This window comes from Cydia amplana, chromosome 10 (assembly GCF_948474715.1).
Source record: "Cydia amplana chromosome 10, ilCydAmpl1.1, whole genome shotgun sequence".
NCBI classification, from domain to species: Eukaryota; Metazoa; Arthropoda; class Insecta; order Lepidoptera; family Tortricidae; genus Cydia; species Cydia amplana.
In genome coordinates, this window is record NC_086078.1 from 9,760,978 (window position 1) to 9,778,362 (window position 17,385).

At 37.7% G+C, this 17,385-nt stretch overlaps 1 protein-coding gene across 1 annotated transcript in view; it reads right to left on the reverse strand.

Annotated features, from left to right (window-relative positions):
- The window catches only part of LOC134651680 (protein couch potato), a 236,548-nt gene extending 219,163 nt beyond the window's left edge, over positions 1-17,385 (reverse strand). Inside the window, exons 1-2 of the mRNA XM_063506780.1 lie at positions 17,126-17,385; positions 4,869-5,632 (exon numbers count right to left, since the gene is read on the reverse strand). Of these exons, the coding sequence (XP_063362850.1) occupies positions 4,869-4,928 (60 nt within the window). The 5' untranslated portion in view covers positions 4,929-5,632; positions 17,126-17,385. The remainder of the gene's footprint in view (positions 1-4,868; positions 5,633-17,125) is intronic.

Below are 17,385 nucleotides of genomic sequence, written 5' to 3' on the forward strand. Positions count from 1 at the left end.
AGGGACCTTAAAAAAATTATCACAGCCAGCCTCGTGTTTGTATAGAAGCATACTCGTATTTAGTTAGTGCCAACCACGCCATGGACTCCATGGTCCCTGTTCTCAATTAATAAGAAGTAAACTGTAAGTATTCTTTAATATACTTGCTTATTACATTATACCACACTTTAATTTTGCGTCTTGTGTATTAATACAGTTCCTTCCCCCGACATATTAATGGGTACATTTCGTCATTCACGTATATATGTCAGTTTCAACCATATTCTGGCCACAGCAGGGTTGTCAGAACAGTTTGGAAACAGTCGTCTGCTCCTTGCTTTCATTCCCAAGAAGACGGACTGAGCAAGTTTAAAGAGGAACTAAAGTCTGACCCCAAACATATAATCCTATCCTGATAAGGCTGCTTCTATTTAAGTAGTCGATTCATGTAAAGAATTATTTCGGGCATTTTTTAATTATTTAGCAACGGCTTTATCTGTAAGTATCACTTTACTTTGCTTTACAAGGTTATTTCACCTATCATCATATAAAGGTATAATAAAGTTTTGGCGAATGCTATTTATTTACTGCTATTGCTCCATCCTGTAGGAGCTTGAATCCTTGTATCGGCAGAGGCTAAAAAGGGTCCATGCTTAGATCTCACTTTTATACACCTTATATTAAATGGGGAACCCGGGTTCAAATTCTAGAAGGCATTTATTTGTCTGTTTATCGTGAATACTTGTCCCTGAATTACCTATGGATGTTTTGAGGGTATGTATCAAATATATATGATATATATCATGTAGTACCCACATCACAAGTCTTATTGAGCTTACAGTATTACAAGGTCGATCGAGAGAATGCTTGGAATACGAGTACGACTCCTGGTTTTTCAGGGCCCGATGAAATAAATTAGAGTTTAATTTACCATGACTGTAAGCTTCACTTATAACCACTGATCTTTTAGTGAAACTCATTTTTTTACCACTAGGTAAATCATTTTGAGACACTGTGTTGACAAAACTTCGAAGAGTTAAAAGTCCTTATTTATGCCATCGCGAAATTGTGTAGAGAAACATGTCACAAGTAATGTTCCTCGTGAGATTCCGAATACTCCAAGAACCATGAAAAGTCCGATTCATTTAATATGATGGCCCTAGTTGCAGATGCTGTAAAACAGTAATTGCAAGGTATTGATACGCACAGTAGACACGAACGTAGTCATAGCAGCTAGACTAGATTCATGCGTACGAATATTTCCCCAACTACAGGAATTGTGGGCTCACGTTGACACAGTGGAAAACACAATTATATCACATGACACACAATTGCATCCAGGTCAGGGAATTATATTTTAAGCTAATAAAATTATCTATTCTATAAGCTAAGTAAACTATCTTTTATTTACCCTAAAAGAGCGGAAGTCTTACCCCTGTTTCGAGCATTCAGTGGAAAGGGGAGAAAAAGTGAATTCGAAGCATGGAATCTGTTCAGAGTTCAACCAAACCACTACAAGGATTCAAGCTCTTACAAGATGGAGCAATAGCAGTGGCTAAAAGCATTCCCCTAAAATACTAAAATGTTATTATATGATCGGTAATAAGTGCAATATTGAAGAAGGCAAGTTATACCGGGATATTGAAATGAAGAGTTGTATAATGTTATATCTGTTCTATGAGATGAAGTCACTGCTAAATTATTTTATTATTAATTTCCATAATGTATACCTACTTCTAACAAAAGGGAGCCATATAAATGCCCTATTACGCGCAGTGTACCGAGGGGTTGATGTTTAGGTTCAGACGTTAGTTCGTCGTCAAACTTACTCAGGTCAGACTTCTTGGGAATGGAAGCAAGAAGCAGACGACGGGTTCCACACTGGTCTGACACCTGCTTTGGTCAGAATATGGTTGAAACTGACCAGAAGTAAATGCAAACCGGAATAAAAAACGCGATGCAACTACATGAATGATGAAATGTACGCATTTATGTGTATGGGGAAGAAACTGTATTACGACACAAGACGCAAAATTAAAGTGTGGTAGGGTAATTCGCCAGTAACTGGCCACTTTTAGTAACTGGCCACCCAAAACCAAAAATTCATTTTAGGCTAGCCAGTGGCCAGTTATTGAAAGCTGGCCAGTTTTTGGAACCTTATACTAAAATGAATTCTGTTTATAGGTGAATAGAATTCATTTTTAGTTTAGAGCGGCTAGTTATTAAAGCGGCCAGTTACTGGCAAATTATTCTATAATGTAATAAGTAAGTAGATTAAATAATACTTCCAGTTTACTTCTTATTCATTGAGAACAGGGACCATGGAGTGCATGGAGTGGTTGAAATTAACTATGCTTCTATACAAAAGAGAGGCTCTATGATAAATTTTTCCAAGGTCCCTTTTTTCACTGAACGACACATTTTTTTTCTAATCAAATATTATGTACGGCTTTCTATCTTTAATATGTGATCTACAATAATAAACAACACATTTAGTCGGTCTCCAGAGTGTGTACTTCGGATGTTGTCTATATCGATGCCTATGTCGGTAACAAGATATTCACCGGCGCGGGACGATATATGTTTTTTTAATGCAATTTCTTTTTCATAAAGGTAAGTAAAAGTTATGTTTGTAAAATCTGCATTAAATAGGCTTTATTGTCATATTTTTTGAATGTAGAAAAACCAAGCAGTTTAATTTTGACAATAAATAAAAAACAAAAATTACACTTGAAAAATTAGATTTTTTGTGTTTTTTTATTATTTTTTTCAACAAATTGCAATTTTTTATACCAGAAATGAATTCTACGTTATTGATTTATCCGAAATTGATACCAAATATGACCTATTAGCTAAACGGGGCCTGTTAGAATTTTTAGAATGAAGCCGGGCGGGGCGCTACTTGAGCCCCCCCCCCTCTCGGGCTTAAGCGGGGGGTCCCTCGGGCTACCGATCTTAATCGGCTTATTTTGATATAAGGAACAACTGTGCCAAGTTTCATGCTTTAATCAAGCAAAAAAAGGTTCGACCTTTTTTTGTTACTTAAAACCTTAACTACTAACACACCTCCGCCGCTTGCGAGGACTGGACACAAACAAGTTTTTACCCGATTTACGAAAGAAGGATAATGTTTTTAAGAAGGTATTCTATTTATATTTTATAGTCTAGTGTCCGTGTGAATTTTTTCATGACATTTGCCCTTGATTCTTTGAAGATGTAATAATTATACTAACCTAAACTAACCTACGTTAGAGTGTAAACTAACGGGTTCACAATCTTACGGTGTCATATATAAAACTAAAATTTAGCGTTGCTGTTATCCCTATCTTAAGAGAAAAGCCCCAAAGCATGGTCGTTGAGTTAATTTGCACAGACCAACTCCAAGACCGAGGCGGTTTTCTGTTGTTCATTTAAATTGTCTCCGTACTAAAGCGAACCCCGCGCGACTCCGAGTGAAAAATAAGGGAAGCACACAGTTTTTGACACGCCCTACAGGCCAAACAACAAGATGAATTTTAACATGTTTATAAACAAACGACTTTACAAAAAGCCAGTGGCGATATTCAAGTCAAATTAAGAAAAATAATAAATGTACAATAGGTATACATCCTACTGTTCGGTATACTCAATTATCCGGAATCTAATCAAAAGTTGTAAAATTCAGTTGGACTTGAAAGTTTTTAATAGAATTCCGCTTCTTGTATAAAAAAACTTACGGGTATTACCCCTTTTTATACCCAACCAAATTTTTACTCGGTATGCTACGCTTTAACTCCCTCGAGATAAGGCGTAATGTTAATCTAATGTCTGCTATATCTAAAATATTAAGGGGAGAGTCAGACTGCTTAGACTTGGTGGCGAAAACGACTACCTTGTTTGTTCCCGACAACTACCTACGTTGTCGTGGCCATCGCCTCCTAGATAATGGAACCTTTCACACGACTGCACACCAGTACTCTCCAATTGTCCGTTCCCGGACACTCCTTAATAATCTTTTATCTTTTGCACCTGACTGCGACTTGTTTGCCGACCAAAGTCGTAAACTTTTTAAAGATATTTTACGTTTTTGCGAATTAAACATGCAATAGGTAGCTTATTAATCGCTTTATTATTACTTACTTAATTTTAATACTTAATTTTACAGTGCATTGGTGTTAGCTGTAATGCTGTAAAATTTGTTTTCAATAAATATCAATATCAATATCAATATCATTAAAATATCAAGAAACATTTTCAAATACCTACGGATAAAGAAAATTTTAATTAAAAACGTGCAGTCCATTCGTGAACAGTGCTGAAAGGTAACGAAATTGATAGCAACGACATTCAAAAATATTGAAATGTTTTCAGAAAACAACTGCCATTTTCTGGCCCAGACATGACGTGGCGCCTCGCTGCCTCTAGGGCTGTCGCTTACATATCGATACGATACTGAATAAAATACCTGAAAAAGACTTTCATCAAACGGAATAAGGGTTAAGTTATAACAACGCGCATCGGTATTGTAATCTTTCGATCCCCAGCTGCTGTCGTCGCTAGGAAAATTTCCTTTTATTGTGTTAGCGAATGCTTATTGTATGTACGGCGTTTCCCTATTGTAGCGCCCGCGATGCCGGTTCCTTGACTCACAATTGCACTGTGACAAATCACTAATACGGTACATTAAGTAATGCTTGTGAATGCTTTAAGATGTGTATCCCCATTCTGACAAATTTAATAAATTTATTATTATTTAGCAACATAGCCTTAACGCTTTTAAGATCTTGTTTTAAGAAGCATCCCAAGAGAGTGTCGCTTACGAAATGCTTTTGGCTTGTCTATATCATCTACATTTCTGACTACGACTTTTAAGTGTGAAAACTGTGAAAAGAACACCTCGACCGTCTTACCTCTTCCTCAGTGGTGGCGGTGTTGACGGAGTCCATGCTTTGACAGAGCGCGAGCTCCATGGCCTTGTGCTGCGGCGAGGCGGCCCGCGGCGATGACTGCTGAGGGGGCACCAGGGCGCCCTGTGTCGCCGCTGTCTGCGGCACTCCCGCGCCGCCCGTCGCCGTGGGACTCTGCCCCTGCAGCGCTTGCACTCCCTGCAGGCTCTGCGCTGCTTGCAGACTCTGCTGAGCCGCTTGCAAACTCTGTTGTGCCTGCAGGTTCTGCAGCGACTGATGCGCCAGGTTCAACTGATGCTGCTGCACTATACTCTGCTGCACGATGCTCTGCTGCACTTTGATGTGTTGGTGCACAGCTAGTTGATGGATCGGGTGAAGCTGGGAGGGGGGCGCGGGGTAGGGAGGGGAGAGACGCTGGCGCTTCACTTGCGCACTCTGCAGCGCTTCGTGCAGCCTCTTCACCGGGAGCGGACTTTGGCCGAGGTTATCCACGGCTGTGGCGGGGCGTGCCGGCCGAGTCGGTCGACTCCGGCAAGCACCGACTGTGGCAGCGACAGTGACGCGCGCGGCGCGGACAACTATCGATATGCGCGTATCGACAACGGCGCAACACTACGTTGCGGTACGACTAATTGACTTATTGATCAAATTATCATTAATTTGAGAGATTTAAAACGCGCCTAAAAGCGATTGTTTTTAGTATCGTTTAGCGCGAAAGCACTATTATCCTCATTCGTGTAAGTTAATCCTCAGCTTGCGAATCACTCCTGCAAAGAAAAGAAAAAAATGTTTAGTACAACGAATATTTTAGTGACTATTAATAAACGTTTAGTAATTGAAAAGGCAGCCAGAAGTGTAACGATAGCTTAATTTGAAACGAGATATGACTTCCCGTTATAAATTGAAACATTTCCAGTCTTTACCGGCGGCGCCAATAGGAAAAGGAATCCTCTTATAAAACGCCCTCTTCGTATATAAATCTATATACCTACTTAGCGTACCCCTTAAGAATTTATCTATCGCCCGTAATAATTCGAGGCAGGAATATTTTTATGTAACGAGGACGTAAACATCCAAATATTTAAGCCAAGCAAATTGGAATATAAATTTTAGGTCGTTTGAGATTGTCAATTTGGCATGAAAATAAGTAGGTATTATGAGGGAATTACAATGATGACTAAAGTATGAATAAATTAATTTTGATAAGATAATATTACTTGTCAAATTTACAGTAATTTACGTAAAAGTATCCCAACAGTTATTTAAAACAACGCAAATTCCGTCATTCGCAGATCGACTCACACTTGATCATTTTTATTGTGCGATATTATTATCAGCAACAGTGACCTGCGTGAACAAAATTAAGTTCTAACACTCATAGATAAGATACGTTTCATATTGAACAAATAGGTTATTCTGAAGTGTCAAAGCTGAGTGGCGATTGCACTCGTGTGGGCGGCGGTCAGCTATTAGATTGTTAGTCATCGAAATAAACATCGAATACCAAATAATTCGTACACCAGACTGTTCTTGGTCAGTGTTCCATTTTCAGAACTGACCTTTCGAATTATCAAAGTCGTTGAGCACCGATTTTATGATTGGTACCTGCAAACTTCTTGCGAATAAAAAAGTTTCCAGTCTCTTTAACTACCTACTGTTTTATGAAGCCCTTAGAAGAAATTTGTTTCTAACAAACATCGATTTGCACGTTATCGGTAATTTGTTAAATCAGCACAATTGAATATACAAATATAAATAAAAGTACCTACATAGGTATTTGTTCAATCTTAAGTACCTACTTAACTTTTCTAGTGCTCTATTTACTTTAATCTCTACAATAAAATCATATGATTTAATATTTTTATTACATATTCATTTAACTTTGAAAGATCACATTATGTGACCTCAACCCTTTTTTAAACTGTAGTTCCATAATCAAATTACAGACTACTATTGTATTAGATACATATTATTTTTTGAAGACATACTATCTGTGTAGCGGCGATCACTATCAACAAAGACATCAGTCACGAAGTACTTACATATTGTATTAGGTACTAAAGTACATAGGTACCAGTAACTTTTTTTTAAACCCAGATCTGCTTTTTGTGACACATTGTAAACTAAACTTTATTTCTTATCATGATACTTATTAGATAGAATTTACAATGAATAGACCGAATGAGATACGAGCTAGCGTAGGCATGCGGTTAGGTGTTCCAATCCAAGGTCGGAGCTTTTTGTCCCGGCATGACTAAGGCGCAATATAAAAACTGACCAATTGCCGACTCGTTATGTTACTTACTAGGTACATGAAATAGGAACACATACAGCTACTGGGCTATTCTATTGGCATTTGAAATACAGCCGAGCTTGTTTCTGGTAATTTGTAGGTACGGATGCATTGTTAATTTAATACTGCAGCGGTATCATAGTCGCGTTTTTATCACTTGTCATGTCATGCGTCACTTTCGCACTTACATAGGTACTTGTTAGAACGTGACAGGCATGGTGACAAATGATAAAGAATCGGCCATCTTAGCCGTTCTGGAGTAATTAAAACACGCATATACATATTATTAATTACTTACTATTAAATTCATTATTTAATCATTGATTGTATCATAGTTTACAAACGCACACATAAAATGAGTACATACTAGTAGGTACTTGGAATTGCCCTCTCTTAGCAAAATCCCTCAAGTTTTTTTCCTTAAAATACCTATTAAAGAAAAACTTCTATAGCTTTTTGTAGCGTACGTGATAATTTATCGGTATCATAGTATCTATAAGTAATTGAACACGAAAACTACACAAAACGAACATTGAACTTCATAGAAATACATCAAAGATACTATATACATACCGTTTCTATATTACTTAGGAATAAAGTTTGAAGTGGTTATGTGATCGGAAAATTGACACATTTTACTACAGAAATATGCGCAAAGTATTGTAAACTTGAAGTAGACAAGCCAAGTCGAGCGCGAAGCAAACACTGCCGTACCATTCTTTACTGGAACCATTTCGCCGCATTTTCAGGCCCCTATTTGAGAACCTCTGGATAAGTCCAGAACGCAGAAATTTTCGTCATCCAGTAAGCTTTAATCACATACTTAAAATCCAAAATTTCAAGTCTGTAGGTCATTTAGTTCCGAAGTTAAGCGAAAGCAAAGTCTCGCATTTATGAAACTCATTCATTCACTCATGATCATCAGAATAGAATTAGTACTTCCCATAAACTCAGAGAGCTGAAATTTGGTACAGAGTTAGGGTTTAATGGCCACATAAAGGGTAAACCTAAAAATATTGCAATATCAGTCACGTTTTAAAGATCTAAGAACTGCAAGTAAGTTTGTAATCCCATATAAATATATGATATTACAAAGTTACTGTTGCAGTTCCTACAAATAGTAGGTAAAGTAAAGGTACACTACGATGTACGATGTGAGTATGAATGAAGATATGTTTAGTTATGATATGTGTATACATAGTATGGGTATGAGTACCCGAAAAGAAGGACTGCCTACAAAAAGAGATGAGATCCCATCAAAAACATTACATGTAAAAAGGTGCAAGTCTCGCAACGCTTTTACTACAAAAAAGTTTTGAGATGTAATGTGAAACCAAGTCGGTTATTTTAATCAGTACCAGGGGGTGTTAAAACCGTATCAATAAGATATCTTTAATGCTTTACTCGTACCGTACTCGTAAATATGTGTAATGCTCAAACTGCAATTAGCGCTAGCGTTATGTTCAATTAGAATTATTTTTAATAGGTGACGATGATCCTTTTGTCATTATGCACCCGTGCGATGGCCAAGTCATTATACGTATTACAAATTAAAGATATCTTATTGATACGGTTTTAACACCCCCTGGCACTGATTAAAATAACCGACTTGGTTTCATATTACATCTCAAAACTTTTTTGTAATAAAAGCGTTGCGAGACTTGCACCTTTTTACATGTAATGTTTTTGATGGGATATGGCATACTTCTTGATATGATTACATATTTAAAAACGTAGATTTGTCCGTCCGTATATGTTTCTATAAGATTATTCAGAAGTATGTCTGCCCATATTAAAATTAACTGCGATAACGCTGCCGGCACAATTTACACTGCAACAGTATTCTCGACATTCAATAGAACGCATTGTTTTTCGCTAAACTGCAAGAATGGCTCAAGCCAAAACAGTACAAGAATGCACGTTGTTTGTGTCTTATCAAGTCAAATGTGTAAGGAATAATTTTATAAACGCCGTTTGTTCCTAAGGCCACAGATGAAATGAAATATTTTGACTATAAAACGCTTTCTTCCCTGCCTTTTAAAGCAGCTGAAATAGTGCAGTTATTATAATTCAAAAAATATTTTATTTTGTGTTACTTCTACTACCCTACAAATTAAGTGCCTAATTTGTAGTTTAACCGGAGTACAAACCAACTATGCCACGTGACTCGAATATTTAGGCAATGGGTACCTGCTAAGTTAACCCAGAGAGTAGAGACCAGACAAAGTTTTCATTGATTGGCTGAAATTAACGAGTCATGTGGTTTGGTTTGTTTAAATCAAGTTAAATGCTTACCTAAAAGCAAAAAGTGAAACTCGCATCCCTTTCTGGTTTGAATAGGAAACACACTGCTGATACTATCGTAGATAGTGAGTGTGATGCAATATGCAATTTATTCAATTCGCGGTTAGTGTGCACAACTTGTGTTAATAATATCAAGTTGAGAGACAGTAGTCCTATGCTGCCCGTAATGCCCGTTTGGCCGTTAGGCAGTTGTCTCACCGCAAGCGATGAGCTATAAGCGAGTAGAACGATAAACTAGAAACGAGTGGGCGAGCGGCGAGAAGCGAGTGTTAGCTTCAATAGTTTTGTCGCTCGGCTATAGGCGAGTGTTCGAGTGCGACGGGCTATTACTCGCTTCACTCGCTCGGACAGTGCAGCCGAACACGCAGACGTCGCAGATTGGTCTCGCAGCTTGAGTTCAACTACCAAGCGAGCATCGCCGAGCGAGTACCGCTGAGCTAGTTTTATCTCATCGCTCTTATCTCGGCGACAAACTAGTAGAGCGAGTGTTCTCGCCGGCAGTGTGAACAGCCAGCGATGAACTATAAATATATGTATCTCTTTTATTAACACAGGATCCCTATCTTTTGTTCGTTTCTTGGGCGAGAAAATCGCCGATAGCTAATCGCTTACTCGCTCTTTGTGGGACAACTGCCTTACTACATTCTGCAGTTCTCGCTCTAATATCACGTGTACAAATTTGTCATTGACATTCGACATGGCCATCTTCATAATCATAAATATCATAATTGACCATTTGCGTCTCTTCTAAGGAACTTGCAATTAGGTATATCGCTACTATATATTTACCATACTTACCTAGGCAATAACTGATACATAATTATGTACTTTGAATACCTCCGCTATAAAAGGAACCTTTTTTACTTAGAAGGTACAATCGCGCAGAAAAGTACATCCGCGTGCAATATTTCCTTGACGCTGAATACTTTAATCCACCGCCTGTATTTATGTTGCCGCGGACTCGTAAATAAGTCCCGACGAACTCTTCCAGTTTCCATTTGTTATATGTAACTACTAAGCCCCACGGAGTCGGACTTCGCCGGGACTTGTGGACGGGATGGCATCGAGTTAAAATGAAATACCGGGCGAAAGGGCCGAATTGAGAATGTCAGTAATTAAAAGAACTGCATTGCAAATCAGTGCCCAAAAATTAGGAACCTGATTGGAATGTATTTTTCATGTTACACAATCGTGTAACACTTACTTATAATTAATATTAATTATAAGTAAGTGTTACACGATAATATAATTAAGTAGGTACATTTTTAGTTTAATTTTTCATGCAATTTTATAGTAATAAATGTAATAATAACTTTACAATTTATTCACTTTGAGTTTTAAGATTTTTTTTAAAGGTTAAAGGTTTACTGAAAGCCTTTAAAGCGTAAAAAACTATCTGTGCCCAATGCCAAAAATTCTTTATTAGATTAGACAACGTTTCAACCTGAACATTGCCGAATAAAGATGCGGAATGTGTGTAATCCTACACTTCCAATACCATTAGGTACCTCTACCTCTCGAAGTCTCTATATTGTTACTAATGGTGATAGGACTTTCATATCGACTACAAGACTAATTAGAGCAACGAAAAATATAATATATGTTTGTTGTTATTTGATATGTGGAATGAAGACAAACGTTAGACGTCGTTGCTGTCGTGCATGTTGCCAATATGAAAACGAATTCCATTAACGCAAAGTAACGAAATTATTCCATCTCATCAGTACGTAAAAGTAAACGCAGAGCTCCGCGCAATTTAGACATTTTATTTGTGTTACGTTCCCAAATGGTTTACTGAATTGTGGGTGGCCAATGAAGCTCAATGTTATTAAGTAGCTACTTATTGAATATTTTCAAGCGAACTGGACCTAAATAAGTTTTTAAATAAATATGCTGAAACCATACATTCATTGAGTAAGATGCGTAAAATGTAAGACAATTTCGTGCTTCGAATTTGATAAGTAATAAAACGAGATGGCGCTGTACAGCTCCATACATTTTGCGGTAACTCTGATTGTCAAAACTTGATGTTTGACAATTCAGTGACCGCAATACATATGGCGCAGTACAGCGTAATCAGTTTTGGATGTAAAACTAAGGGGCAAGTTTTTTTTCTCAGACTTGACCTCTCTTTTACAATCAATTATCTTTGCTGAAACTAAGAGAATACCGAACTTAAACGACATAAAGTAAACTCAGACATCTTGGTAATAGTTTCATGTTGAGATATACCTACTACTATAATCGTGCAGAATTTCTACATCTTAATACAGACATAAAACAGCACTTACGGGGCCTCCCTGGTGACGTCTATAGTGAGCGCTCAAGTTTACTCGAAGGAAATTAGCGCTGAGGAGACAATGGATGGGAAGTCCTGGGAGCGAGCCAAAAGCCGCGACGGCCACTACTGAAGACGTATCACCCCTGTGGGCCTTACGACTGGACAGGGATGTGCCGAGTAAAATGAATATTCGGAATACATTTTATCGCGGTGAATTCAACTGCTACTAGAGAACAGAAACATCAGCATTTCTGTTCTGAGCACTGGGGAAATGATTATGATTACCAGGTTTATGCAACTGCAATGTTGTAGACTAAATAAGCAGACTACTTATGTTTGGCACTGAGATTTTTAAGATTTTTATCCCCACTTAGTCCGCTGCAAGCTAGGCCAAATTTCACCTCCCATACAAACGGAGCTTCTTCTCATTTTAAAACTACGTGTTGGATTGTAATGAAACTTTGCACATACAATGACATGAGGTATGAAATAATCGAAAGAGAGCAAAAACAAGTTTACGAAAAACTTAAATTCGCTGTATTTTTAACTATGGTATCTGAAGCTACATAAACGAATTACAAGCATAGATATACATAATTAATCCTATTGTAAGTACAAAGTTTCAGAGCAATCTAGCTAGTCGTTTTAAAATGAGATCGTAATTACGTTTGTATGGAGAACCGAGCTTATTGCAACGGACTGTTAAATTATGATATCTTCTACTAACTAAAGCATGCAAGACTAGCTGTTAGGTATAATTATGATGCGTTAGTGTTTCTTCTTGTCTGCGTTTCTTCAAGCATTATATTTAATGTAGCATTTATGAATTTTTATATCAAACAATTAAACGTGCCTTTTGCTTGAAAATAACTGTAACATAACATTTCGCTTTTACCAGTTTTATTCGCCTTTTTGCGTGACATTCCTTCTACAATAAAAGTTTCCACTCAGTTAGAGTAACATAAAATGAAAGTACCTATATCAAGAGCAGTGTAAAACTTTTTTACATGTCTTGTCTAATTATTGCACCAGCTAAATGTGTACCGTTCGTCGTTGTTCTAATTATCAAAGAAACGAAGCTTTGTTATTTACGCCATACCCATAGAGCCCCGCAAATTGAATCTAATTGCCACAACGAAGTGTTGAATCAGACCGGCGGTGGCCTGAATTGCGCCCATTTACCCATTTAGGACGCTAACACCCACACCACCTGCTTATGAATTACATTTTCGCCATATAGTGACATCATCTGTTAATTCACAATGTGCAGGTTTCTGAAAGGCGTTGGTTTTTCAGGCCACGAATAGTTAAATATATATTTATTTCAAGAAACACTTCAACGGCAGCATCGGCAGCACTGGTGTAACAGTAAGGTTTTTGTACTGACATTTCGTGGAATCATAGAGAAATAAGTAAGACAAGAGTGCTCACTCCATACATCAGTTCAGACTATTAATTTCAGTGTCTACATCTAGCATCGAGTAGCGGAACTATCAGTACTGCTACATCTATTGTCAAGTATCAGTACTGATAGTTCCGCTACTCGATGCTAGATGCTAATAGTTTTTTTGGTACTAAAACTGATGTATGGAGTGAGCACTCTATGTATTTTTTTCTCTATGGTGGAATGGAATTTTTAGGAATTCATCTTGTATAGAAGAGCTATTATCAGGTGAACTTTTCGGGTTGAGCTGGAGAGGTGAAAAAAGTCACCTGATACTAGCTAGTATTCTGGCTTATCCAAAATTTTAACTAACGGCAATACTAAATGGATACACGATTGTATAATTTGAGGGTTAGAATTTGAAACATATAACAAGAATAGGATTTTAAGACATCACCAATCAATCAATCAATCGACGTAAATTCTATACTCTGTACACAGATAACGCCAATTGTCTAGTTTCATACTTATGAAATAGACATTCAATGACAGTAAACCTTCATAGGTATTAAATTGGTATCATGCCTAAATAAATGAATCCTGTCCTAAACAAGCTAAACTGTCTAATTCGCGATTAAAAACGTTTTATCATTGTTTTTTTTCAACTTCAGCAATGTGCTCCAGAGTACTAGTCAAAAATGACGTAATGTTTGGTTTAATTAATCACCCAAATAGATTTTATTGCGGCAAATATTTATATTTACGGAGTTCCGGTGGCGGTAGGCGACCTAGCCGCCCCAGTTTTTAATTTATCACTGGGACATGTCTGCATCGTTCTGAGGATAAAACGCCTGAAAACAATTGAACTTTTTTCGTGGATCCTCTTATACCTATTGGGGTTGGGATAGATGACATTAGCTATATTTACGGAACGTCTGTTTTGACATAAGTACCTATACTATAACAGATGTCATTCCAGGGTAAAGATGTGTTCATAGATAATGCATACATAGATTTTAATGCGAAATTGTAAGATCTTATCAACATAATGTAGCAATTGAATAATTATGTTTTAAAATACCAACCAAAATGCTAATCAGACAACAAGTTACGCTAAATTTAACGAAACAAATAGTCTTTCCCATAAATAGTGATCTGGTGTTGCAACGGAGGCACAATAGCAGACCTTGGAAACAGCGACCACGCCAAATCGAGCCGTTCGTAGTAATTACCAAAGCGGACTAACAGAAAAACGGAATGACAAAAAGTGTAGCGATGTACAAAGAGATGAAAAAACAGTCAGGCGAAGTTTCGACACTGCTTCAATTTTGTTAATCTATACCTTAAAGTATAATTTGATATACGGCTAACATTGATGCACAGTAGGTATTCCAGTTTATAAAACATTCCTCAGTGAATGAATAGTAGTTATGAGGTTGAATTTCGAAAATGCAATTACTATTGGACCGTTAGCAACTTGCACTCAAGCCAGGCTGGTGGATCGAGGAAAGGAAACGAGTAGAATTAGGGCTATAATTATAGAGTACCGTTGGAACTCGACCGTAGCAAATTAATGAGAAAAAACTTCTTAGCTGAATTAGTAGAACTCTTTAAAAATACAGTTGCTTTGCGATAAATACTATGATTCCTGGAGTCTCAATCATCCAAGTTTCAACCAAGAAATTATTTTTGCTTGTAATACATTAATGAAGCGAGTTAACGGTCCCTGTTCCTGTAGCGCCTCCGATAATTCGATTAACCTTTTAATTGCCCTGACAATAAATCTAATGGCCGTGCTCACATTTCTGGGGCCGTGTTCATTCTTTGCCAGTTCAATTAGGTGGGGCACTTTTTAACAAATGTTACCTATTACGTACTTGAAGAATGCGTCGTGATGTCCAAATGGGTTCTTTCTAGTGCATGCTTGGAGGGCTTGATATGTGGAGAGAAAAAATGTTTTCAAAGAATCACGCATACTGTTAGGTAAGTACCTCTATGATCATGAGTCGAGGCGTGCGTGCCAGCTTGATAATGGTTATGAGTCCGCTCACCTGTCACGCTCATACATTTGCGCAACCAGTAACCGTGAAAAAATCATCCATATACATACATCAAGTTATAAACTAGCAGAAGGTAAGTACATTTGAAACGTTGGTTTAGACGGTTGCACAAATCCGAACTGGTTGTAATTAGAGCCTGGCTTGCAGGTAACGTGAGCTGATATTGCAAACTGCCAACGAATGCCATCGATATCCTCTTACGTCTAATTCTGTGACAATATTTCAACATTGACTTTACAAGTATCAGATAGGCCATCTGGATCAGCTACAGCTGTCTTATGCAATTCCGTTGGTTACTGCGGACAACTGAGGCGTGACTTCTGAATCCAGTCTAATTCATATTCATTTCTAATAATGTCTCGTACAACACGCGTCCTTCATTTAGTTAAATCTATTCATATTTAAATTACCATGCCTCAAAACAAGATGCAATACGTATTTGAAATACTACGTACTCATTTGCATAGGTACCTTTGCTTTTAAATCAGACTAATCACTTCATAATTATGTTGTCGGTCACCTGCTTCACAGGTTATTTATAAATTTGCTTTTGCTTGGTAGATATAGTAATAGTCTTTGGCCTGTTTTATACTTGTGGGACCTACTTATTTTCTTCCAGTAGGTACTACATATTAACGAGTCATATTCTATTGGGCGCAAAAATATAGCGCTAGGGAATTAGGCGGTAACTTCGACTTGCTTGTGGGTCTCAGCAAGTAAGAAAGATAATCATGTCTATAGTCCTTCAGTACTAAAAATATCGTATCAAGTTCACCACATTGAATCATAATCTTTCAATCAAGGCATTTTTCATTTTCTATTAATTCATCATTAGGTATATGAATGTTGGAGCACCGTGCTTTTATTTAACTTAAAATGTACGTCTACTACAGTCTACAGTAGAGGCTATATCTACATGAGAGAGGGTGTGTAGAGGGTGTACTGTAAGGATTGTAATGGTGTGTAATCTCTTCATATGATATATATATCCATCAATCTCGATGGCTCTTATTCACTGATAATCCAGTGCTTATACTGTTTGCTGTAAGTATCAATAATGTTTGTTCATCTGAAAGTTAATTATTACATATTTATTAACAAAAGTTACAGTTTTGATATGAGATAGTGCTCCAGATTTTGTGAAGGTCAAATGTTACAATTTTACTATCAATTACATTAAGTTTATTACCGTCGAGTTTTTTTTAACTGCCTCGAAAATTTAAATAATACATCAATTCAGCAGGAATTTTCTTATTGTTTGGGTAGAGAACAATGTGTAGTGGTTTCAGAAAGTGCTCTACGCTGTCGATACTTGGCAGTAATTTCAACGTTGCCATTGTTGAGTGCCCCTCTTTTGTGTATCACATGAATGATATGAGACATGACTTCGCGAGTTTCTGATTTCAATTCATATTTTCGACGTAAATTTTACTTCCTCGTGAATTCTGTACCCTCGTTATTTTCCAATCATATAGAAAGATTTTTTACGGAATGAGATACTCGAGAAATGCTTGCAGATTTTCCGCCGCGAAAACAAGTGAAAACTTTTTGAAATTCAATTGCGGTAAATATATTAGCTGTAAAGTTGCCTGGCATAGTAATAGGTACTATTTCAGCGAACTCTTTCGACATACGGGCGTTATAGTTTGTTAGGCTTATCTAAACTAAACTGGTACAAACAATTAACAAATCGTAAATTGGTACTGCGCTAAAAGTGTTGTAGTTTACAAAACTTTTTTAGAGCAACACGTGCAAACCCGCGCATTCGTAATTTACTACCTAAAGTCGTCAAAGGGCGGCTTTGTTGAACTTGCTGGTTTTTCCGCTTCTACCCTCCGTGGGAAATGTAAAAGTGAAATTAAAAACGCGCCAACAACGAGTGCATCAGTTAATACGTTGCATCCGGCTGCCTTTTTATTCAACAATGGTCTCCGTTACCTAGAAAACAATAGCACATCTCACAAGCACACACACAGGCCGTCGGAAAACGCACATGCACAATTTTCCGAACACCGGTTACGGACACTGCGTCGGTCGCATCAGAGCAAAGGGCGGCACGTACTTGAACTGCCTCTGCACGCGATAGACTGACGGCAGTCGGCACTCGGACGAGCCGGCGAGCGAGCGGGACGCGCGGCGGGCGTGCCGATACTCTGCGCGCGCACGCTACCTCTCTCTCCCACTAACCGACTCTATAT